The sequence below is a fragment of the Malaclemys terrapin genome, chromosome 7 (assembly GCF_027887155.1).
Source record: "Malaclemys terrapin pileata isolate rMalTer1 chromosome 7, rMalTer1.hap1, whole genome shotgun sequence".
Classification (NCBI taxonomy): Eukaryota; Metazoa; Chordata; order Testudines; family Emydidae; genus Malaclemys; species Malaclemys terrapin.
Window position 1 is genome coordinate 42,456,072 of NC_071511.1, and position 23,403 is coordinate 42,479,474.

The 23,403-nt window shown below is 38.8% G+C and overlaps 2 protein-coding genes across 5 annotated transcripts in view; one reads left to right on the forward strand and one right to left on the reverse strand.

Annotated features, from left to right (window-relative positions):
* Positions 1 to 13,215, forward strand: part of ATRIP (ATR interacting protein) — a 28,310-nt gene extending 15,095 nt beyond the window's left edge. For all 4 annotated transcript variants that reach the window (XM_054035698.1, XM_054035700.1, XM_054035697.1 and 1 more), the window contains exons 7-14: positions 1,734 to 1,829; positions 2,694 to 2,823; positions 6,180 to 6,896; positions 7,707 to 7,849; positions 10,001 to 10,092; positions 11,200 to 11,283; positions 11,733 to 11,982; positions 12,500 to 13,215. In XM_054035698.1, the coding sequence (XP_053891673.1) occupies positions 1,734 to 1,829; positions 2,694 to 2,823; positions 6,180 to 6,896; positions 7,707 to 7,849; positions 10,001 to 10,092; positions 11,200 to 11,283; positions 11,733 to 11,982; positions 12,500 to 12,567 (1,580 nt within the window). In that variant the 3' untranslated portion in view covers positions 12,568 to 13,215. The remainder of the gene's footprint in view (positions 1 to 1,733; positions 1,830 to 2,693; positions 2,824 to 6,179; positions 6,897 to 7,706; positions 7,850 to 10,000; positions 10,093 to 11,199; positions 11,284 to 11,732; positions 11,983 to 12,499) is intronic.
* A 5,576-nt stretch (positions 13,216 to 18,791) lies between these two features.
* Positions 18,792 to 23,403, reverse strand: part of SHISA5 (shisa family member 5) — a 59,946-nt gene continuing 55,334 nt past the window's right edge. Inside the window, exon 6 of the mRNA XM_054034210.1 lies at positions 18,792 to 22,253. Within this exon, the coding sequence (XP_053890185.1) occupies positions 22,174 to 22,253 (80 nt within the window). The 3' untranslated portion in view covers positions 18,792 to 22,173. The remainder of the gene's footprint in view (positions 22,254 to 23,403) is intronic.

The following is a 23,403-nucleotide window of genomic DNA, read 5'->3' on the forward strand; positions in this document are numbered from 1 at the left end:
ATAGTTCATCTATCTCTCAAAAATAAATATTTTAAAAATGATGTGGATAAGTAAAGAATACTTTAAAAGACAATTTGAAGCTGGGAAAACAACTAAATACAGTGATGTAAAGTGAAGTAATGCACATGTGGCAGAGTCACAGATTAATGCTAGGAAACAATAAAGCTCAGACATCTGCTCAGATCTGCAAGTGGCCAAACGATCAACTAACCTTTATAGGAACAACTAAGCTGAATCAGAGCAGTTGTCAATCTAGTCTAGTATCCTGTTGCAAACAAAGGGCAATACCGGCTGCTTTAGAAGAAAAGTGCAAGAAACCTCGCAATAGCTGTGAAGTATAAAAACTTACACATCCATTTCAAAACACTGGATTTTTAGCCATTACTGTTACAACATTCAATATTGTTATTTATATAAATGGCTAATATCTTTTTTTTAATCTGGCTAAAGTTTTGTTCTTAATTGTAACTTTGGGCAAGGAGTTCCAGGGGTGTCATTGATTATATAGTAAAGCACTTTGACATCCTCAAGTGGAAAGAACTATAAAAATGTTAAGTATTGTTGAGGACTGCATGGTCACTCTGAAAATCTAAGTCCACTTATATCCTCATTCCTTGACAACTAATGTTGATTAACTAATTTAAAAAAAAAAAAAATCACTGTGGAATGGTAATGTTGAACTAGCCTATGACTAAACTGTAGAGCAGTGGTTTCCAAACAGGGGTTTGTGAACCCCTGTGGCTTCGCGAAATGTTACAGGGGGTTCTCGGGGGGGGGGGAAAATTACCTTATGGTGGACAGAGCTGTTCCTAGGGACCCTGGGCAGTACGGGGCCAGCAGCCCGGAGCCCCTAGACTTCCAAGAGCTAAGCAGATCAAAGCAAATCTATTTATCACACTGAGGAGATTTAAACTTCAAGACTCATTATAAGAAATGAAAAGGGAGGTGGATATTTTTTTGCTGTTTTTAAAATTAAATAGGCAGCTAGTATTGTTTTTAAAATTACTATGAAGGACAAGTTTAAGCTTTATTGTAACATGAGTTGTTTGCCTAGACTGCTCAAGATCTGAATGCTTGTGTAGGAGGAACTCTTTGAGTTGGCTACTTAAATACCTTCATGCTGTTTCACATCTGATACTCCTTGATGAAACATAGGAGCCTTGTTTTATAACCGGCTTATTCAAAGTGATACACGCTATGAAAGTGAGATCTTGGAAGAGTGTTGCCATTTTCATAACGTAATAAAAATACTGTAATGATAAATAATAATTAATGATAGTGTGTAATAAGCATGTCACAAAAACAAATTCTATATTTCCAAGATCACTGCTTTTATAATTTATACTCAGGTAAAGAAGAAAATCCCTGGAAATATTCATTTTTAAGAAAGGGGGTTTGCAAAACTTGACCTTTTAGTGAAAGGGATTCATAGGTTGTTAAAGTTTGGGAACCACTGCTGTAGAGCAAAGGTACACTTTTTCTGTTGACTTTCTCACTGTCTAATGCAGAGGGATCAATTAAGGTTGCCACATCAACATTAACTCTTGAGACTTTGTTTGAAATAACTGAGTTAAGGCAAAGTAACGTAATCCATAATCACACTTTTTTCTCCAGGTACTTACTAGCTATATCACAACTGTTATCTGATTGAATATGCATGCCGATTAAATACAGTTACAAATGTATAAGGAGCTGGTTTTACTACTTGCATCACTGTACCCTTTTTGTTTCAGACAGTAAGATCCCCTGTCCTGAAATCGAACTTGTGAAGCAAGAACTGATGGAGAGAAATGTGTCTTACAGTTTTGTTCAAAGACAAAACACCCAAGGTAACTCCATCTTCTTAATTCAGAAATTAGGTGGCACCAGAGCCAGAAGTTGTCAAAGGACCACTGGGTATACTTCTATTAAGCAACATTATTATGTAGTATACAAAGTACAATATTATTGTTCAGGAAGGTGGTGATGGAATAATGTTTTCATTATTAGGACCGGGATCTTAATCTAGAACTTGTAGGAAGATATTGTTATCCTATATTGCTATAACCTTTCTCAAAAATGTATTTACTTTGGCACCAGTGGAAAGAGATGGGTTGAAAAATTTCTGTGGTGTAATTATATAGCCACCTCTTTCTTTGACTCTAAATCAATTGATGTTATGATTGCTTTTCACTGTAAAAAGATGTAGAAGAGAGGAAAGAATAGTTTTTGTTTGTTTTTAAATATAAGTACATGCAGTAAGAGTATAGCAGCATCTCCAAGCCTTCAACACTAGGAAGCTACCAGTACGCTATTTTATTCTGAGGTCAGAGTGGCATTATATCTGTTAACACCTAGTTTGGCTCTTGGATACTGTCCTGGGGGCCAAATAAGTAACTAGATAGAGTAGGTGTGTTACTAGGCCTTTGGATAAGGCATTTTACTAAATTGAGATGAGATAGGGAATCTGTGGATATGTTTCTGTGGTGATGACTATTGACCTAAAAATGTAATTCATGTTTGGAGATCTGTTTCCCTAATTAAGGTGAAAAAAATATTCTAGATAAATCTTAAATTCACATTTGTGTTAGGTGTACTACAAATACTGTGAAGTCTGTTTGGAGTTTAGATTCCTTGTTTCAGTGAGAGTCTTTTTAGTTTCACATTCCAATGGATAGAAAAGAACATCCTAAGACACTTATATATCTTTGCAGGTTCTGTCTTACTAAATGCACTGATGAAACAGCCTATTGCCCCTGGGTCATTACTAGGACTCTGTCATCTTCTTAGCAGTAACTCTGAAGTGCTATCTGGATCTGTCTTGCAGCCTAACTTTTTCAACACGTAAGTTTTTAACTGTAAAAGGATGATAATGGTCATAATTTATCTCTTTAGAGATAAATTTTACTCTTTACAGGGAGTACATTTACAGTACATTTTAAGTTTATTTAAATATGAATGTGGGACAAAAACCTACGTGCATAGGCCTTGCAGCATGGCTTACGAGATTGTTTTGCTCATTTCTGTTTGCCTAATTGCTTTTTGTAGATCAATCTCTTTTCACTTGATGTCTCAAAATAATTTATCCTATGCTTAATTATTCTGGTAAACAATCCTGTGCGTTATTCTTGTTAAGTGTCTTGCCAAACATGTTTGCTCACAATCTCTAGATCTTGCTGATATTTGGGGTTTTTTGTACCTTGCAAATGTTTTCTTTGATGTAATTATTCAGAGGTCTCTTAGTACATATAAAATTGAGTCACCATAAGTCTTGTCAAATTATGCTTTTAATTAATATTGCTTATAATGGAGGAAATTTATCTAAGCCTTCTCTGCGCTGCAACTGTCAAAGCAGTTATATAAGTTCTAAAATGTTAATACTGTAAGTACTTATATGGCATCTAGTTAATGACCTATACATTTTCAACTTTAAAGGATCTACAGTAATTTTTTGATGTGTATTTTATCTCTGGATCTGAAAGGACTGATCATTTTAGATCCAGTTGTATTTTGGGTGCATATCTTGAAATTAATTTTTTTTTTTTTACACCTTTTTTGGTTTTTCATCACTCTGACTTTCAATTGTATAGAAATCAATTTCTCCTGTACTTAGCTTCTAAAGTATCTTAATCTTGCATATCTTGCTCTAAAAGTACTAGTGTTTTCTCTTTTCAGATATAGTGTTCCAAGCCAAGTTGTCTTCAATACCATAGCCCTAACTATTTACATAAGTAAAAGCTGTGCAACTGATTTCTATGAGCCGCCATTGTTGCTTCCCCCAAGCCTCTCCATTGTTCGTTCTTACCTACTACATTTCCTGTGACCAGTTTACTCTCCATTGCATCAGATTGCCTACAATACAATAATTCTGCCTCTTGTATTGTTTGTCTGTGTTTTAGCCCTTCACTTATGGCTTCTACGTATTACAAGACCCTTCTTCCCAGAAATCGTGCTGGATTCCTCTAAATCAATTTGGGCTTTGATGTCTTCTTAAACCCTTTCATCACTTGGTGACTTTCCCTGTAACTAAAGCTAACGTAGTCTCGTCGCCAGGGCCGGCTCTAGGCACCAACAAAACAAGCTGGTGCTTGGGGCGGCACATTTTTAGGGGCGGCATGGCCGGCGCCAGAATGCTGCCCCTAAAAATGTGCCCCGGCCGCCCTAGCTCACCTCCGCTGCTGCTGCCACGGCGCGCGAAACAGCTGATTCGCGTGCCGCTACTCGCCCTCCCTCCCAGGCTCTCAAACCTGGGAGGGAGGGGGAGATCCTGAGCGGCCGTTTTGTGCGCCGCTGCTCCCCCTCCCTCCCAGACTTGAGAGCCTGGGAGGGAGGGGGAGAAGCGGCGCCCGCGCCGCAGCCACTTGGAGTCTCCCCCTCCCTCCCAGGCTCTCAAACCTGGAGGGGGGGGGAGACTCCGAGTGGCTGCGGCGCGGGCGCCGCTTCTCTCTCTCCCTCCCTCCCTCCTAGGCTTGAGAGCCTGGGGGGAGGAGGCAGGGCTGGGGATTTGGGGAAGGGGCGGAGTTGAGGCGGGACCGGGGGTGGGGTAATTAAATAAGGGGGGCGGGGGCGGCCAAAATTATTTTTGCTTTGGGCGGCAAAAATCCTAGAGCCGGCCCTGCTCATCACTATGACATTCTCATTTGTTCCAGGCAGCAAGAGCCTCTTAAACAATTGCATTGTGATGCTTATCTTGAATTATTCACTGTAGCAGATGAGCTGTTGCTTCTCTCATTTATTTACTTCTATTGAAATGGTAACTGGTGGTGGTTTGTGTGTGCGTTTATGTAAAATTAGATAAGGGCATTAAGCATATATAGCTCATGAAAGGTTGCTGAGGATTATAGCTCGGATGGATGAAAACCACATGACTCCAATCGTATTAATGCTATGATGTGTATCTGGAGGGAAGACTAGGGTTCTTCATGCACAAGCCTAGTATCCATGCTCCATTTGTGCTGTTCCTTATGGCCAAAAAACAAAAACCTGGGAAAAATCCATGTTATCTTGTATCCCAGATTCTTTTTCTGACTGGTCACCACTTCCTCAATAAATAAAACGTTTCCAGGCGTGCTTTCTTACTCCTTGTGCAATGAATTTGTATAATAGTCCAAACTTCCTCCTCTTCCTTTTAAGAAATTGTCTCCATGTTACACTCATTATTGCAGAGCTTTTTTTTAAGGCTCTTCAGTTTTTGTACAATTGAAGTACTCCAGCAGCTGAAACCATGCAAATGCTTGTATGGAGTTTCAGGTTTCATAGTATGTTAGCATCCATTGCTTTGTCCGCCACCCGATCATTCTGAAGAGAGGGCATGACAATATCATAGTACTTGTATGCATCATCATCTGGTCAGGACAAACTTGGGACAGGAAGTACTGTAGATTTAAAAGTTAAAAAATGACTCTCTAAGATGTATTTTACACTTTAAGAAAACTGTGTGTGTGCAATAATGAAAATGACTAGTTGGTTACATATGTTACCATATCTCCTAAAACCAGGAGACACCTACATAGAGTTTAGATGTAAATTGTTCCTCTGCCAAAGATGACGGAAATAAATGAGCAATGCAGCCATTTAATTTTACTGAGCTTCATCAGCAATCCTGCTAAATAGTTTATCTAATGAACATTTACCATACTTTTAAAAAAAAATGTACAATAGAGAGAATTATATATCAAATAAAAAATGTACACGCTAATTCCCCACATAATCAGTGGGGAAAAAATGTCTCTAAGTCCCATTGTCAGTGTCAGCAGATTAAGGATGCAAGTGATAAAACAGTAATAGTAGATTTTTTTTTTTTTAAGCCTAAAGTAGTAAGGGATCTTTCAGAATATTCTATTTTCTGTTTTGCAATTTAAATAAAACAGACTTGCATTTATTCACCATGTAGCTGACTGAGACAATGAAAAAATGGCCTTCCAGCAGCAATTCTACTGGGAGGACTAAAGATAAGGTCAACTGTCAAGTTATGCTGCTTGCATGGTAGGAAAGGGTGCTCTAGTAGAGCATTCTTTCTCCCACATGTGCATAAAACAGTGTCTTAACTGTCTTATTTTGAAATTGGACATCTTAACACAATTCATTTTTCATATTACATACAGAACATGAGTAGCCAGAGGATCAAAGGATATACATGGTCATTTTGCTATCTTTGGTACATTGCATGTATTGAACTATTTCATTTTGTTTTTTACTAGAGGATCTACAGGAATATCCAGCATCAGGACAACTTATTCTCAGGATGGAACTCCTTCTTCTCTTGCTGCTTTAAGAGAAGCTCAAAAACTTGCAATAACGGGATTGAACTTGATTGCTATGGATGAAGGATCATCCAAGGGAGACCTGACAGAAAGTGAGAGGGGACTATTCCTTCTTAAACGCTTTAAGATCCCAGGTGCAGTGCATCTTCTACCTCTAGTGGAATACCATATCAGTGCATACTGTCAAGCTCTGCAGCTGTCGGCAAAGTCAAGAAACAGTCCTGAAAATCAATCAGTTAGTTCTTCTAGAACTAACTCAAGTATAATATCAAGTACCGAGGATTTTAGATCTACTCTGCAAGAGACTACAATTACATCTCTAGGTGTTCTTTATTACTTGGTATATTACAGCTGGGATGTGGTTTATATATTACTATCTTCTGAAGTGAAAAGTGTGTCTGAGATGGAGAAGAACATGGTGTGCAATCATCAATCTGATGGTAAAAAAGAAAATTCCAGACCACAAGGCCAAACTGTAGAACCACAAGATGCTGCTAATAATGACCAATCCCAACATTCTTTGTTCAAAAAATTGCTTCAGCTGTTAGCTTTGTCTTCTACAGCAACAGGTTCCCAGACCAACAGTATCATGAATCAAAGCCTAAAGGTTTTGGTGAAACTAGCTGAGAATTCAACAGTTGAGTTACTAATGAGGTAAGACAGCTCGAGAATGTTAAAAAATTATTCCATGCCTTTTGTTTTACATTCCCAAACAATTCCTATTTTCCTCTTCAAAACTGTGATTCACACGGATTACAGCAAAATGTGTTATGTACGTGAGAGGATCACAAATTCCTCTCTGCAGCTACCTCTAATAGCAACTGAGGATCATACCAGTGCCTCCATTACTCATGAACATGATAGGTGCCCACAAGCAGTAAAACTGAACTGATTCCGCTAAGCTTACACTTCACAGCTGCTGTTGCCCCAGGAGGAAACTATCCCATTTGTCACTGGCAAGTGAAAAAATTTCAAGCTTTTGTTATAGTCATAATGCCCCTAAACATGTTCCATTGTATGATCAGAGTCACTGGTAAGTATGTACAGAACGTGGACATCTTGCTATGTGATTTGTGAACAAAATCCCACTTAATAAATGTAGCAAACCTCTAAAAGATCATTTGACCTGCAAGTGATTGTATGCATAACTGCAGGTTCAGTTTTAGAGGGTGGATTAGAGGCCCCTTTGAAAATGTACCTGACTGAGTCAGTATATTTACTTCCAGTGTTTTTCTTTTTTTCTGACAAATAGCTTTTCTCCCAAACTTGAGGAATAGCTGCATAGCAGACCTGTGTTTTGTCTGGCTAGAGCAGTGGTGGGCAACCTGCGGCCCGAGGGCTGCAGGTTGCCCACCACTGGGCTAGAGTCTCCTGTCCACATTATTGTTTAAAATCCTGAGTAAAATGATTTGCTTCCTAAAGTCATCGTGTTTCCAATTTCTAACTCTGATTTCCTTTTAAAAGTTTTTGGCACTTGCTAACTAGCCAGATGTTGCTTCGCTGTGTGTGTCCTGAGACCCCTTTGTCTGCTGTCCATCTGACTGTGCGGCTGTTGGCCATGCTTATTCATCACCAGAAGCTGGCTGCTCAACTTTGTTGTCACTCAGGTAAGAGAGAAATTACTAATCATCATCATTCTTAAACAACCTATTTATGAAACTTAGTTGAAAATGTTAGTATTTTTATAGGTGTGAATTATGGGTGTTATGCATAAGTCTTGCGCCAGTTATTAACTCAGAAAAGCAAACTATGCAGTATTACCTGAAAACTTGCTAGCTGATGCTAGTTTTCAACAATCTGAAATTTTAATAACCATGTGGATTTCTCTTGGCTATTTTCCAGGCCTACTTTCAAGATGTTAAAAGTTTTTAATATGGAAAAGTGCTACTGAGAAGTAAAAAATCAATTTCCCTCTAATTGGTACCTGACCTTAAATGACACTGTTGGTCTCTGGGGCTTTGGGACTCTAGACACATCACAAATGTCAAGTAGAAGGTCTTTTTCTAAGAGTCTACTTGATAGTGGATTCTGAATAGCAGTTCCCCAAAGCCATATAAATTAACTATTGAAAACTACAACAGACATATATGGTCTAATGCATAATGTACTGAACTAGTATTTCTTATGTAATGCTTAGTAAAGGTAGCTGTATCAGAGTGGATTGATTTAAATGACTGATTTTAATCATGATTAAAACCAAGCAGGAAACCTCGGTTTAAATCTATATTTTTAATTGTGTTTTGCATTGATGTATTTATTTTTCCCCAAAGAAAAGTTGATTCTCATTGGTTGGTAACCATTAAAACATACTGATTTGCAACTAAATGTAGCCTTTATGGTAAAGTAGCTGCTTTTTTCCTAACTAGGAGGTTGCACTATACCTATACCCATTTACTTAAGCAATTATGTAGCTTAACTTAAATCTACTCAGATTCTTAATTTTTCCATCTTTTATTATGTTAGAAAATTGATGAATCATACATTTCTTATTTACAAGATGGCTGCTACTTTACTTCCAATTTTGATCAAGCTCTATTTGGATGGAAGTTCAAATTCAATTAAAAATGCAAAAACATTTTCATTTTTTAATTAAAATTATCTTTAATGTGCTGAATGCATAAGAAAAATGTTTATCAAAGCATGTTTTGCATTTAAAACTAACTGATTTTATTAAACAAAAATTATCTGTAGTTAGTGAATTGAATTGATTGTTTCTTGTCTCCATGTCCTTCAACATATTAGAACTAGTAGATCTCATCCTCAAACACGTAGTTTGTATCCATGGATCGGAAGAGGGAAAACAAGCTTTCCTGCTTTTTCAACTCCTAGTTGATTTCTTAACTTTGAATGATCTAGTCATTGCACTAAACTAATTTAATAAACTGAAATGAAGAAAATATTCTCTCTGCACCTGCAGAAGAGGCTACTGCTATCAAAAGCTGATTTAGCATGTCAACAAACTCTTACTGGCTAAGCCCCTGGAATCACTGTCACCAATTTAGTGGCTTGACCTTCTTTAAAATTCAGCCGCAAACATGTACTGCTTAACATTATATTTATATTTAATTTAAATTCAAAAAATCCAATTTTTTTAATTGTAGATTTTTATCTGCCCTTTAGTCTAGCTTTGGACTAGAATTCATGGAACTGCTGGCTTGGTGAGCAATTTGTAATGGACTAGCTAAAAAGGCAACAGATAAATAACAAACATCCTTGGTTTGACACGAAATGAAGCTGTCTCTTAAAAACCCACATCTTAGAAAAGGGAGATTTATAATATTAAAAGAAAGGTTCAAAGGGAGGAAGGTATCATTTTACCAATAAATTGGCCGTTGGTCAATCTAGAAACTGAGTGACAATATATCCAAATTAAACATGCCATCTCTCTTTAGGTTGACCCCGACGCATGCATTGCCCCAGGCCCAGCCAAACTGCTTTCATTTCTTCAAATATTACCCAGAAAAAATTTAAACACAATTGAGAGGTTGTGGGGGGAGGGTGGAACTAGGCCAGTTATTCTCTGCTAACCAATGGAAGCAGGTTTAACTAATGCTCTGAACTGCTTCTTAGACCTCCAGTTAAGATTAATCCATCAGAAAATCATAAAGGTGGGCTGGGACGTGGGTTCAATTCCTGCATCAAGTTCCCAGGAGCACTCAAACCACTGGGCTATCCTCCCTGCCCAGGAGAAAAGATTTGTATCAACAAACAAACTACTTAATAGAAGAATTAATGAAATTTGTTAAATATTATTTCAGAAAGCTGTCTTCTTCTTGCACTGTACATGTATATTACTTCAAGACCAGATAAATCTGCATCTGAAAGGCTTTGGCTTCAGCTGGAACAAGAGGTAAACAAAGACTTTGTTTTCACACATGCTTGCTTGTTGTTTCCTGATAATGGAGAAGGTTTCCAGTACTGCCCAAGAATCAGCCTTGTAGCTGATTTGGTTGTGACATTGAAGTTATCTGCACTTGTATTAAGAAACTAAACTTTTGTTTTCAGGCAGAGCTATTTGAAACTTTTAATTAAGCTGAAACTATTTTTACAGCTGTACTCAGTCATGTTCTTGTTGGCCTATTAGTGTGAGTAGGAAAGTTTTTTAAAACAGCTGTATGCATTCAGGAACTTTATTCTGCTAGAGAAATGAGTTTCATAGTGATCTGTAACTGCTTCAGAAAATACTTGCCTTTTCCTCAGTGTGTGTCAATGACAGATTTTTTTTTCTATTATGTTTAAGTTCTTAGAATGTTATTCACTGTGGTATGAGTTCAGATTATTGGAGTGTAACCTTTATATTTTATTATGCAGTTATATGTAATAGAATCAGTCTGTGCCAGACAAACAGTTCCCAGTACAGAAAAGTGAAAAACAAACTTGTTCATAATAGTACAAGTACTAATATGGAAAAGCTGGCCTCTGATTTGTTGCTGAAGCACTTGCTGTACTGATGTACAGCAATGGCTTGCTCTGTAGGCTACTGTCCCTCATTCCTTTAGCATTGTAAATTCTTGGCATTTCTTTGAGATAAAACAGTTAACTTTGAACCCTGTTCTTAAACTTCAGCATGTCCTTACTTATTTTTTGATTGTACTGCTGTCAATGTAGCTTTAACATTAATTTTCAAGGCAGCTGGGGTTTGGGTTTTGTGCGCTGTGAAGATAGAATATATTCTGTTTTACCACTACTTAGGAACATTGGCACCCTTTCTCTGCAGTGTTGGAGAGGTTTTGCTTGCTAGTCAGGAGGAGGATCAAAATGTAAAGTAGCATTGGAAAACTGTTTATATTAGATTTGTATAAAAAAAATCTACACAACATTAGTTATAAAAAACTCGGGAATCTTTGAAACTAGTAATGAAATGCCATTCCCATTTTATTTGCAGCATAATCATGGTTGCTTAATCTCCAGAATCCTAGTTCTCAGTGTAATGCAATCTGCATGTTTTTTTTATTAGACTGTTAGATTCCTGACTAAGTGTGTGCGCTGCTCCAGTCCATCAGTTTTACTACTTGGTACAGATTGCCAGTGCAGCCTCGAGGTATGTAACTAGAGCTGTTCAATTAAACATATTAAAGAAAAATTCCACTTAACATTGTTATAGTAACAACATACATTGTGATTTAGGAGTGTTTAAAAGATGCTTTCTAATATGAAGCTTGAATTTCTCTGCTAGACTAGTATCAGAAGGGTAGCCGTGTTAGTCTGGATCTGTAAAAGCAGCAAAGAGTCCTGTGGCACCTTATAGACTAACAGACGTATTGGAGCATGAGCTTTCGTGGGTGACTAAGTGGGTATTCACCCACGAAAGCTCATGCTCCAATACATCTGTTAGTCTATAAGGTGCCACAGGACTCTTTTCTGCTAGACTGTGTCCTGAAACTTGGACACTTTCTATGGCTGACTCCAGTAAAAGTCATAACAAAATAATAGAAAAACAAAATGTTTTCTAATATGTAAATCTCCTATATGACTCTTTTTCTTCTGCAGGTAGTCAAGGCGCTTATTATAATGTTGCATAGACAATGGGTGAAGGTTAGAAGATCTGAGAGCAACTTGAGTGCGTATAGAGAACGAATTGTTCAGTTTTTACGGGACACTGTTTTGCTCTTGCATAGTCTATCTCAAAAAGATAAACTGTTTCATGAACATTGCCTGGAAGTTCTCCATCAATATGATGAAGCCATGCCTGGTGTCAGAGCCATCCTCAAAAAAACTCTAAATTTGAAGGCCTCTGAAGGTAAGGTCCTGGCAGAAACTAAAGTTGTGTTTTTGTTGTTGGTTGGTTGGTTGTTGTTCTCTGCTGCCAGGGTAATGGCTTTTAGAAGGTGTAACTGTATTTTATTTTGTAAACTATGAAAATTAGCCCTAAAATACTGTAGATACTGTATAAATAGGTAGTATTTTCAACAGGTAACTAACAGTTGGAAACACACAGCTAAATTTAAGGGGCTCTTTGGAGTGGTTCTTGCCTCCAGGTTGAGTTTCAACACGCGCGCACACACACACACCTCTCTCTCCTCTCTCCTCCCCCCCTTCACTGGATCAAACATTCTGAACTCTGCCAGGATAGCAGTCTTTTAAAAGGTGTTCTTGGAGTGGGAAGAGGGGAATTCCAGAGCAGAGTATTCTTGTTTCCTTGAATATTTGTGTTCTTAACCATATTAATTTTGGTTATGTTTAAATATATTAACTGAGGAATCTGATGTTTAAAATTATGTTCTGACATTTATTTGTAAAATGATATTCTGTTTCAGAGTTGGCTTTGGATGAGTTGTATCCTCCTGAGCCAGAAGTAGATGATCAAGAAATGGACTGCAGCTAGTAATTCAGCAATAATCCACCCCCCTCTGAATTCTTGTTTCTCAGCTTTGTTGCCGATATACATGTGAAATTTAACTTGTGTGAAATATAACCTGTATTGTAGTAAACTTCTAAATTAATGGTGTGCTAAAGATCAATTACTGTCACTTAAGTGTAGCATGGCTCATTTTACTTAATTGCCAGCTAAATTTAGCATTATAAAATATTTTTTATATCAAAAATCTTTTGATACTTAAAAGAGAATTAAACTTAATTTTGTTTTATTATGTATTTTTTCAGTTTGAAAATACTTATAAGTGACATGGAACTAAAATTGGCACAAACATGCTGTGAATGAAGTCAAAACTTCAAACTGTCGCAACACTTTCCACTTAACTCTAAGTCATTATGGTGTTGAATGTACTGAGTCCCAAGATCATTGTAACTTTAACACACAAGACATTTTTTTAAAAGTGTGTGTGTTCTCATATTTTTATTCAGTGTTTTGTCTAAATTACTCTATTTTGGGTTTGACAGACATCAAGAATTTGCTCAATCTGATATTGGTAGATGACTTTAGTACTCTGATTTTAAAATATATGTATTGCATTTACATAGTTGACAACTTTTGCCTTGAAAAAAGGTATTAAAACCTACTCTGCCCCTGCAACTATGACTAATAGTCATCAATGTTTCTGAACTTCGTAACGGGCAAAATCTAGGAACACAGACGTGGCAAGGTGAAACCAGTGAATCTCAAACCTTTAAAAGAAAAAAAAATGCAGTATGTCATCTTGTTTGAGGGTGCAAATATGAGGCAGTAGATTTTTGGGAAAAATCCTTCTTTCCTACTTTGCAGAAGAATGATTTCTCTAACGGATTCATCATGTGTGTGCATTGCTTCTTTTGCAATATTTGATACTATCTGCAGTAGTAAGTGTGTGTTAAGTCTTCATCCTATGATCTAGCAACACTGTTTGGAACAATGGAACATTGTTTAACTTTTTATATGTGCTGAAGCCATTCAGTGGCTATAATCTGTACAAATCCACTGTACCTTTACTGAGGTGGGGGGAGAGGATTTATGCTATTGTGGTAGCATCACCTGTGCCAAACATGCTTTAAAGATGAGATTTCTGATACAGCTTTTATTCTGTATATCTTCCTAGAGCTAGAATATATTTGTTTAATTTAAACTGTATGGAATAAGGCGGTTTTTGTAACTCAAAATAGTTACAAGTGTTTTTCAGAAGTTTAAATAAGAGATTCTACAAGCCTGGAGCTTAGAAAATGAAATAAATGCATCTCTTCCCCCTGAAGAATTACAGTTAAATTACCAGTCCTTTTAACATGCACAGAATTGAAAAGGTATTCAAGGCTAAATCAGTGGAGGTGTGTATCTAACAATGTAAGGTCAAACTTAATTGCATATCTCTGTTTGTAATGTGATAAGTCATTAATGCCGCATCTTTTCGATTCCAAACATTCAGGGAATATTCCAGGTAGCAACAGACATAACACTGTTGATTTTTGTGGAGATTAAAGTGGGAAAAGCCTGCTCCATGTGGAAAACCAGGTCCATTTACCTGCCTGGGGCAAGTGCTAAAGATAGAGGAATCTCTTTGTTGTCTTTTAACTTGGTGGGGGTAGGAAGTGTGTTCCTAGCCTGGTCGCTGACAGACAGAAGGTGGCTTTTATATCATGGCTGGTGAAAGAGGGAAAGCAGGTACCTAGAGGGAGAGGAAAGAAGAGTGGAAGTGGGGGAAGGAACAAGGGGGCAGAGTAAAGAACTGAGGAAGCTGTGCTGGGGGAGCTAGGCTTATGGTTTGAATGAAGTTGACTTACCAATGGCAGTTGCAAACCCCTGAAGTAAGGCGTACTGATGAGGGAAAATCAGGTGGCTGTGGGGGTAAGCAAGTTCACAGACCCCCTCTTGTGGTAGAAGGAGGGGCAGTGTGTGTGTGGGGAGAAGTAATGGAGAAAGGTTGATGCAGGACAAGTGCATTGCACTCAGCAGGTGCTTCTTGCCTATCAGCTGTGAGACCCCTTTAGTAGTATTTATGTTGTCATACTTAGACCCTGTCATTCAAAAACAGGCAATGAAGATAAGTAGTGGTAGAGTCAGGGGGACATGGTCTAATTCTAGCACTAAAATGCTGGGTGGGCGTACTGAGTAAGGGCACAGCTTCCATTTTAAATAAAGGCCTTCATCGCTGCCCTCTTTCAGTGGGGTAATGGTATAAAGTTAGTATTTACATTAGTGCTAGAGGTTGGATACTAGTAGTTCCTTACTCCTCCACATGTGGCAGAGATGGTTACTGCCCTACAGTTACCCCTCTCTCTTAGTTGTTCCCCCGTTACCCATAGCAGCTTCTCTTCCTCATGGCTGGGCAAGCACGCCAAAGGGCTGTAGAGCTTTTGATTTCAGCAGGGAAGTAAATTGTGTTCCAGTCCCCCACACACAGATTTGACACATGTCCTCACGGCTTGAGCTGTTCCTGCAGGGAAACACTTGCTGGAGCGGCCCTGTTTCAGCTCCTCCACTCACCAAGCCACCTGTGAGTACAGCCCAGCTTCTCAGTGTGCTGGGCTCTGCAAAGCAGCATGCTCGTGCCCTAGCAGTGCTGTGGAGGGAGGGGTACCAAAATTAAGATAGTAGAGGGCATCCTCCAGGGGCTCTTGCATAGTATATGCCTGCATGCTTGGTGTAATAGATTGCTGGGATCCAGGCAGAGGACCTAGTCTGTGTTTTGCAGGCAAGCATGATGGGTTGTTGTCCCCCAGGGTGCAGTCTGGGAGCCATAGGAACCACTTTGCCCCTTTAACCACCCAGCTGGGATGGCCCTGCTTTGCTGGAGATACAGCCAGCCTCACCAGGCCCTCATCACCCAACATGACAGCAGGTGGCACCACACACCCCACTGTGTTACCTGAGTGCTTTACTCTAAGCCACTCAAAGACCGACAACGCCAATTTCCCAGCTCCCCAGGCTTATACCCCCTACTAGAGCATAAACCCAGAATTATATAATCTTACACTGCACAGGGATCTGTACAAGGTTAGTTCATTAATAAAGTTCACCTTCCCCTAAATGTGGAAAAGATATGCAACAACCATTGCTCACAGAGCTGAGATTTCCCCCAGACATCTCACTTAAAGGCAGACTGGTTTAGATAAAAGCTTACAACAAGTTTATGAACTACAGAAAAGTAGATTTTAAGTGTTAGCCAACAGAGCAAAGTAGATTACCTAGCAACTAAACAAAAACGCAAACTAAGCCTAACATTCTAGATGGATAGGATCTGAATTAGCAATTTCTGACCCTTACTCATGATACAAGCAGTCCACCAAGTTTCTGTACACAGGCTAGAAATTCCTTTAGCTAAGAACCAGCACTTCCTCCAGTTCAGTTGTTGTTCCTCAGGTGTTTCCAGGAGGTTTTTTTTGTGGGGGGAGTAAGTCCCAGAGATATATCACCCCACTTTATATAGCTTTTCCATACAGTGGGAACCCTTTGTTCCAAATAGGGTGACCAGACAGCAAATGTGAAAAATCAGGACAGGGTGGAGGGGTAATAGGAGCCTATATAACAAAACCCCAAAAATCAGGACTGTCCCTATAAAATCAGGACATCTGGTCACCCTAGTTCCAAGTTCAGCTTGTGGAAAAGTACAGGTGCCAAAATGGAGTTCAGTGTCATGTGGTCTGGTCACATGCACTTGCTGAATCACAGCAACCATTACTCAGGGGTTGTCCGGAGCATTCTTAGGAAGGCTCACCAGGTGGGGGATAAGCTTCTCCTAATGTTTGTTTCCCTTAATGGCCCATTATCTTGAATAGAGCCTTCACGGTAACCAGCTGTCTAGACTGGAAGCATCTTGCCTAGTGGGTATTACCCAGGTGTAACTACATTTGAAATACTGATTGTCAATATTCATAACTTGATACAAAAATGATACATGCACACAAATAATCATATGCAGCAAATCATAACTTTTCCAGTGACACCTCACAAGCTGCATCTTGTACTAGCTGCATCATAATTACCATATCATCATACAATATGGGGTGCAGTGTCACAGACCTTTACTCCTGTTATCTGCACTAGCTGGATTCCAGTGTGCTTAATTTTAGTGTCTTTTTTCCAAGGAACTCAAACTGTTTAAACAGTAAGACTTTGTGAGCTACGGTGTATCCCTACTTAACAGATGTGATTTGAGAGGAACAGACTCTAGATCACAGCCTAATTTAAACTGACAAGTTATTTTACATACCAAGTTTTGATACTAACTTTCCACATTGGGGAAAATAGGAGAGAACTGCTTGTTTGGCATAGCTTCTCTGATTTTTCACGTCAGTGTCCCATTCTCCCCGTCCACGGATTTTGAGATGTGTGCCAACTTCTTCCATGGGAAAATTAATGCAGAGTGTAATATAAGGAACAGTTGCTTAAAATTATGAGAGCCTCACCTTTCTCTTTCAACATGGTGAAAAGTGCAACATGCCTCACCTTTCTCCTTCAATATTTGAGGCTAACATATTTGGAAGCAAGGTGTTCCTCCTTTATACAATATTCTGCTTATCCATTTTAAAAGGTCACCGTTCTTTGAAACAATGAACTGCTGTCAGGGAAAACAGTGAGGGTTTATAAACCAAGGACCAGGTCCTGTCTCCTAGTTCCATGCATGGAGGCCATCTGAGCAGCACCTGTTCCTTTCAAATTTTGGTCATGTGGCAAAAGAGAAAACTACTGTAAAATTATGAAAAAAAACAGATGAAGGAAAGGAGTTAGGAAGAAAAGCATCAGATAGGACTTTGTAGGTAAGTGGTTGACAGAAAATGGGTTGAATTTACTGATTTATTACAATCTCAGTAGGTCCAGATACAGTTTCCAGCTTAGACATTAGTTTACAAAACAAGAATGACACTAGCTACCTGCAGTCTGATTAATTTTGAGATTGGACTGTACATATCTACTGTCTAATACGTCAAGAGCAATTTAGTTGAGAGGACAGTGTGAAATAAAGTTTCTACACTTCATGTGTACACTAATTATCAAATTACACCTCTACCCGATATAACACGAATTTGGATATAACACCGTAAAGCAGTGCTCCGGTGGATCAAAGCAAGTTCAATATAACGCGGTTTCATCTATAACGCGGTAAGATTTTTTGGCTCCCGAGAACAGAGTTATATTGAGGTAGAGGTGTATATACAAAAGATTGCTACCTTCAAGGTGGAATGAGATCAGTGGAATACTCGTGATTATTCCAAGGTAAATAAATGCCTACCTAAAAACAAATTTTTTAAAATTAGAGATTGGGAGAGCCTGATAGTTCAATATTCTAATAATAACTGAAGGGTTCTGTGTCTCATTAACTCAAGACTTCTCAGTGACCTATATGAAATGAGTGGGAAGTCTAAATTCAATTTCTAGTACACAGGATCCATATTACAAAATCATCACCTCATTTGGACAGCTATATGCTCTTCTAGGCAGAATCAGAAAAGCTTACTACTATGCCTTGAAAAAGAAGAACAGGGGTACTTGTGGCACCTTAGAGACTAACAAATTTATTAGAGCATAAGCTTTCGTGGACTACAGCCCGGCATCCGAAGAAGTGGGCTGTAGTCCACGAAAGCTTATGCTCTAATAAATTTGTTAGTCTCTAAGGTGCCACAAGTACCCCTGTTCTTCTTTTTGCAGATACAGACTAACACGGCTGTTACTCTGAAACCTGTTACTATGCCTTGTTTACACTAGAGTAAAAGGTGTGTTAGTTCAAATGTTTTAACATAGAAGAGAAAGCACACTCCTCTTAACACGTGCTACATTGGTCAAGTTGAAGCATGGGGGTGCATCAGCTTTAATCAATCAGTTTAATGTGTGTTTAAGTGTATACTCGATTGTCTATACTAGACTTTCCCAAAGTGTTGGAATGTGTTGGCTAATGCATTCTAATATCACACCTTTTAATCCTAATCCAGATAACGCTTTACAGATGATCCTTTTAGATTAGGTTTGAACAATATTGTCAAGTCATAATGCCCCGCCATGTCTATTTTTGTCTAAAAGGTAAGTCTGAAGTGGCAGCAACCATGAGCAATATATTCACCATACAAGATGACTAGAAATACAAATGTTAGAGCTGTCAAACACACTGGCGCAACATGTAGCTAACCATGCATACTTTGAAAGTTGTCACATTTAGAAGTAATATGAAAACAAAATGGACACTATACTTCAGACATTTCCATTTATTATAAATAGATGTACAGACTTTATTCCAGTTCTTCGGAATACTTCTCACGTGTAACTACAAACTACTTACAAAGCAAGGTTATAATTGAGAAAAAAAACTAAAAATTATATGGTAAATTAGTACAACAGAATATTCTACTGTATTTAAATCACTAGACTGTTTTCAAAATGAAGGCACTTAGAGTTTATAAAAACAAAACTTTTGAAACATGTAAAGTTTGAATTCCATTCCTCTTCTCCCTTAACACTATCAGTTTTACATTTGCAATGTATAAGCTACTTTTGACTAACATGTTATCAATGCATAAAATAAGACTTCATGGGCCAATTTCTGCTCTTAATTACACCCACTATTAACATAACTACACGAGTTACATAGAAACAGAATTCACTGGGTTACATGGGAACAACAGATTTTGGTCCAATGTCAATCTTTTAGCTATGATTAATATTCACTATACACTAAGAATGAGAAACTGAGTTAAGTACTTCCACTATGAAACAGAAAAATATACAAATCTGCACTCATTTCCTCCTCCTTCACCCTGTCCAGCTCCAGGGGTAATTAATTCATTAAGCAATTTTTCATTACAAACACACAGCTTCCATTAACATATACACAGTGAGGAAAGGATACCACACATGCAGTTTCTATCCTACCCCTAATCACACGAGATCCTCCTCTCCTAGGATAGCAGGTCTCTCTCACCGTCCTGAAATTATCCTAAATGTCCATTGTACAGAATCTGGTCTATAATATCTCTACTATGGATCCTTCTTAGAGGGACCATTTTCTCAGGGCTATGGGATAGTAAGTCACATAGGCAGGGTATATGCCTACACACAAAGTTCACTTTGTGCCATGCTCTCCCCTTAAATGGAGAAAACCCGAGAGGAATAGTTATGTCCCAAACTGTACCACACTGTGGTACCGCAACTCAATGGAGTTACCACTTTAAGCAGAAGAAAGGACAAAAAGGCAGAGGCCACAGCTTTGTAATCACACAGAACCAAACTACTAAGGAAAATCCCAGCCCCAACTCTGAGGACCTCAGGTCATCTGTGCTGAACAACTGCCCCTTTCTGTTCAGCCTCTACCCTGGCAGCTGTCTAATCTGGTTGCTGTGATGATCTTGGTCCCCTCTACTGCGCCTCTGCACTCCTAATTGTCCAGCCACCCACACAGATAGAGGCTACAGAAAAGGAATTATGCCAGAAAACACTTCAGAAAATAAGACATACAGGATTTGTAGGGGAATATACCACAGCAGAAACTCCTCAGCTTATCTATCCCTCCCTCTCCAGCTGTTCCCACACAGCTCCAAAAGTGCAGTATTTACAGTGAGGTGCTACCCCATCTTCTGGTTGCAAAGCAGGGAAGAAAATGCACCATATAACAACAACTCCTTTCTGCCTGTTTCATGGCCCCATTTAATGTTATTAGCACAAGTGCTCCCCTTGGTGCTATGTAGCAAGGCAGACACGGGGTCTCCTATCAGAATACTGGACAACTGCTGAAAGTTTGTGAAATTCCCTGAAGACCATCTCAAACAAAGGTTGAAAAATCCAGGCACAGACTGCCTTTTAATTTCTATTTTCACTGTCTGATACTATGTTGAAGTATGGACAAAGCTGTTTTTGAAAGTTAGTTTCAGTCACAGCCATTCTGCAGATAGAGGCAAGATAAACAACACTATCAGTGACAAGATCATGTCTGTACAAACAAACTTGATTATATATATATATATATATATATATATATATAACCTATCACAAGTACAGGACCCAAAAACAAGCAGCTTGTAAACATCTCTAAACAAATGAAACCAGAATGAGAGTAATGTCATAATATTCCATCAGTTCAGCTGCACTGAAGTAATAGTTAACTGATTAGCTTCATCACTGGACAATAAAAGCCTATTTCAATTTTAGAGAAGAGTTGTTGAGGGTTTTTAAAAATCAGATTGTGCAGTGTGTCTAAAATTGTGACTAGTTTGGTAAATACAAGCTTTAAAATTGAAAGTAATGCCGTGATTGGTCACAATTACAATGGGTTATAAAAGTCAATATTTTAACACAAAGCTTTTATGATAGACAATTTTTCCCCCTGTACTTGTGCAATTCTCCCCGAAGTAAGCTCCTTTGCATCTCTGGGTCCAAATCCTGCCATCTTTACTTAGTCCAAACTCCCATTACACTCAGTGGAAATTGGAAGGATAGCAGGATTTGGTCTTTGCTGTACAGCATGTTGAGATTTTTTTCCCCAGTATTTTTGAAGTCAATATTTAATTTTATTGGAAGAGGTATCTTATAAAGTTCCTGTCTTAGTGTAAAAACACACTCAGGAAGTCCAGGGCTTGATCTTGCTGGGAGGCACATGGGGTACATCTCCATTTCTCTTAAAATTAGCTACTGCACACGTGAGTGAGCAGGATTTATAACTGGGTCGGACTGCTCTTCTGCAAGTTTGAGAAGCAGTGTTTTCATCACAGGGATAATGCATGGTTCTGTCAAGGTGAAATGTTTTTTGCAATATCAAAATGTAGTCAAAACTTGCAATGATGAAGCAAACAAATTCTCATCCAATTGTTCTCATGCAGCATTCTTAGGTTTTCAGCTTGTTGACATGTTTATTTAATTGAACAGTGGAGGGTTGGTTTGTTTTTTGCCAGGGATAAGAGAGAATTAAATAAAGGAAGTGAAAAGACACCTAGTGACTTGACATGTTTTTAGCTTTAAAATCGGAAAGGAATAGATCAACCCCCTGCCTGTTGGGCACAAAATAAATGCAACCAGTGTGGGAAAAAGCTATTAGAACATGTTCCACTATCCCTTTCTGAACACAATTATATTCCAGCAAAGGAAATTTCCCTTTAAAAATCACTAAGTTAAGTGTAGCTTAATTCATCATGTTAACTTGAAAACAGGAAGATCAAATTTTAGTAAAGTTTTCTGACAATTAGGTTTATATTTTAATAATATGCAGATGAATGCTACAGCTTTGGGTGCTTACGACTGTTTAACTTATTTCTGATCATTCTTTTCGAACACCCTTCAAATTATTGCACAATACACATTACCATGCTTCTTGTATCTGAACTATTCCCTTTTCACCCTTTTGTCACTGGAATTTGAACAAGTTCTGCTATTGTATTTGCTTGAGGTATGGAGTGAACTTCAAGTGATAAATTCTTTTGCTTGCTGAGCTCAGTGTATTTTAAAAAGCTACTGATTTAGATTTCTCTCTTTACAGAGAGACGAGGGACTGCTGCATTTTAAGAAAATGTGCCACAGCTGTATGGTGTAAACAGCATGTTATACTTTACAAAAAAGTTATGCACAGAGGCATAATAGAAAATCCATTCAATAGATGGGCTTCTGAGGGTCCATGTAAGCAGGATTGTAGGGGGGTTGATTGACTGGGTAGGGCACTCCAGCACCAGCTGCAAAAAACAAAACAAAACACAGGTATCATATATTAATGTTCTCATTCTATACTTACTTTTCAATGATAGCTCTAGTTCCTATTGCATAAGTCAAAGATTCAGCTTAGGTTGCATTTTAGTTGTGTTGGAGAATAATTTACTAGCGATAACATGAGAAATATTCACACTTAGCCCTGGTCTACACTACGAGTTTAGGTTGAATTTAGCAGTGTTGTATCGATTTAACCCTGCACCCGTCCACACAACAAAGCCATTTTTCCGACTTAAAGGGCTCTTAAAATAGATTTCTGTACTCCTCCCCCGACGAGGGTATTAGCGCCAAAATCAACCTTGCCAGGTCGAATTTGGGGTAGTGTGGTCGCAATTTGACGGTATTGGCCTCCAGGAGCTATCCCAGAGTGCTCCATTCTGACCGCTCTGGACAGCGCTCTTAACTCCGATGCACTGGCCAGGTAGACAGGAAAAGGCCCGCGAACTTTTGAATCTCATTTCCTGTTTGGCCAGTGTGGCAATCTGCAGGTGAGTGCAGATCGTATCAGCAAAGGTGACCATGATGGAGTCCCAGAATCACAAAAGAGCCCCAGCATGGACCGAACGGGAGGTCTGAGATCTGATCACTGTATGGGGAGACGAATCCGTGCTATCAGAACTCCGTTCCAAAAGACGAAATGCCCAAACATTTGAAAAAACCTCCAAGGGCATGAAGGACAGAAGCTATACCAGGGACCCGCAGCAGTGCCACATGAAACTTAAGGAGCTGAGGCAAGCCTACCAAAAAACCAGAGAGGCAAATGGCCACTCCAGGTCAGAGCCCCAGACATGCCGCTTCTATGATGAGCTGCATGTCATTCTAGGAGGTGCCCCTACAACTACCCCACCCCAGTGCTTTGACTCCGTCAATGGAGTAGCATGCAACAGGGATGCGGGTTTTGGGGACAAGGAAGATAGCTCACAGCAAGCAAGTGGAGAAACCGTTTTCCCTGACAGCCAGGAACTGTTTCTCACCCTGGACCTGGAGTCAGTACCCCCCAAATCCACCCAAGGCTGCCTCCCCATCCCACCAAGCGGAGAAGGGACCTCTGGTGAGTGTACATTTGTAAATATTATACATGGTTTAAAAGCAAGCGTGTTTAATGATTAATTTGCC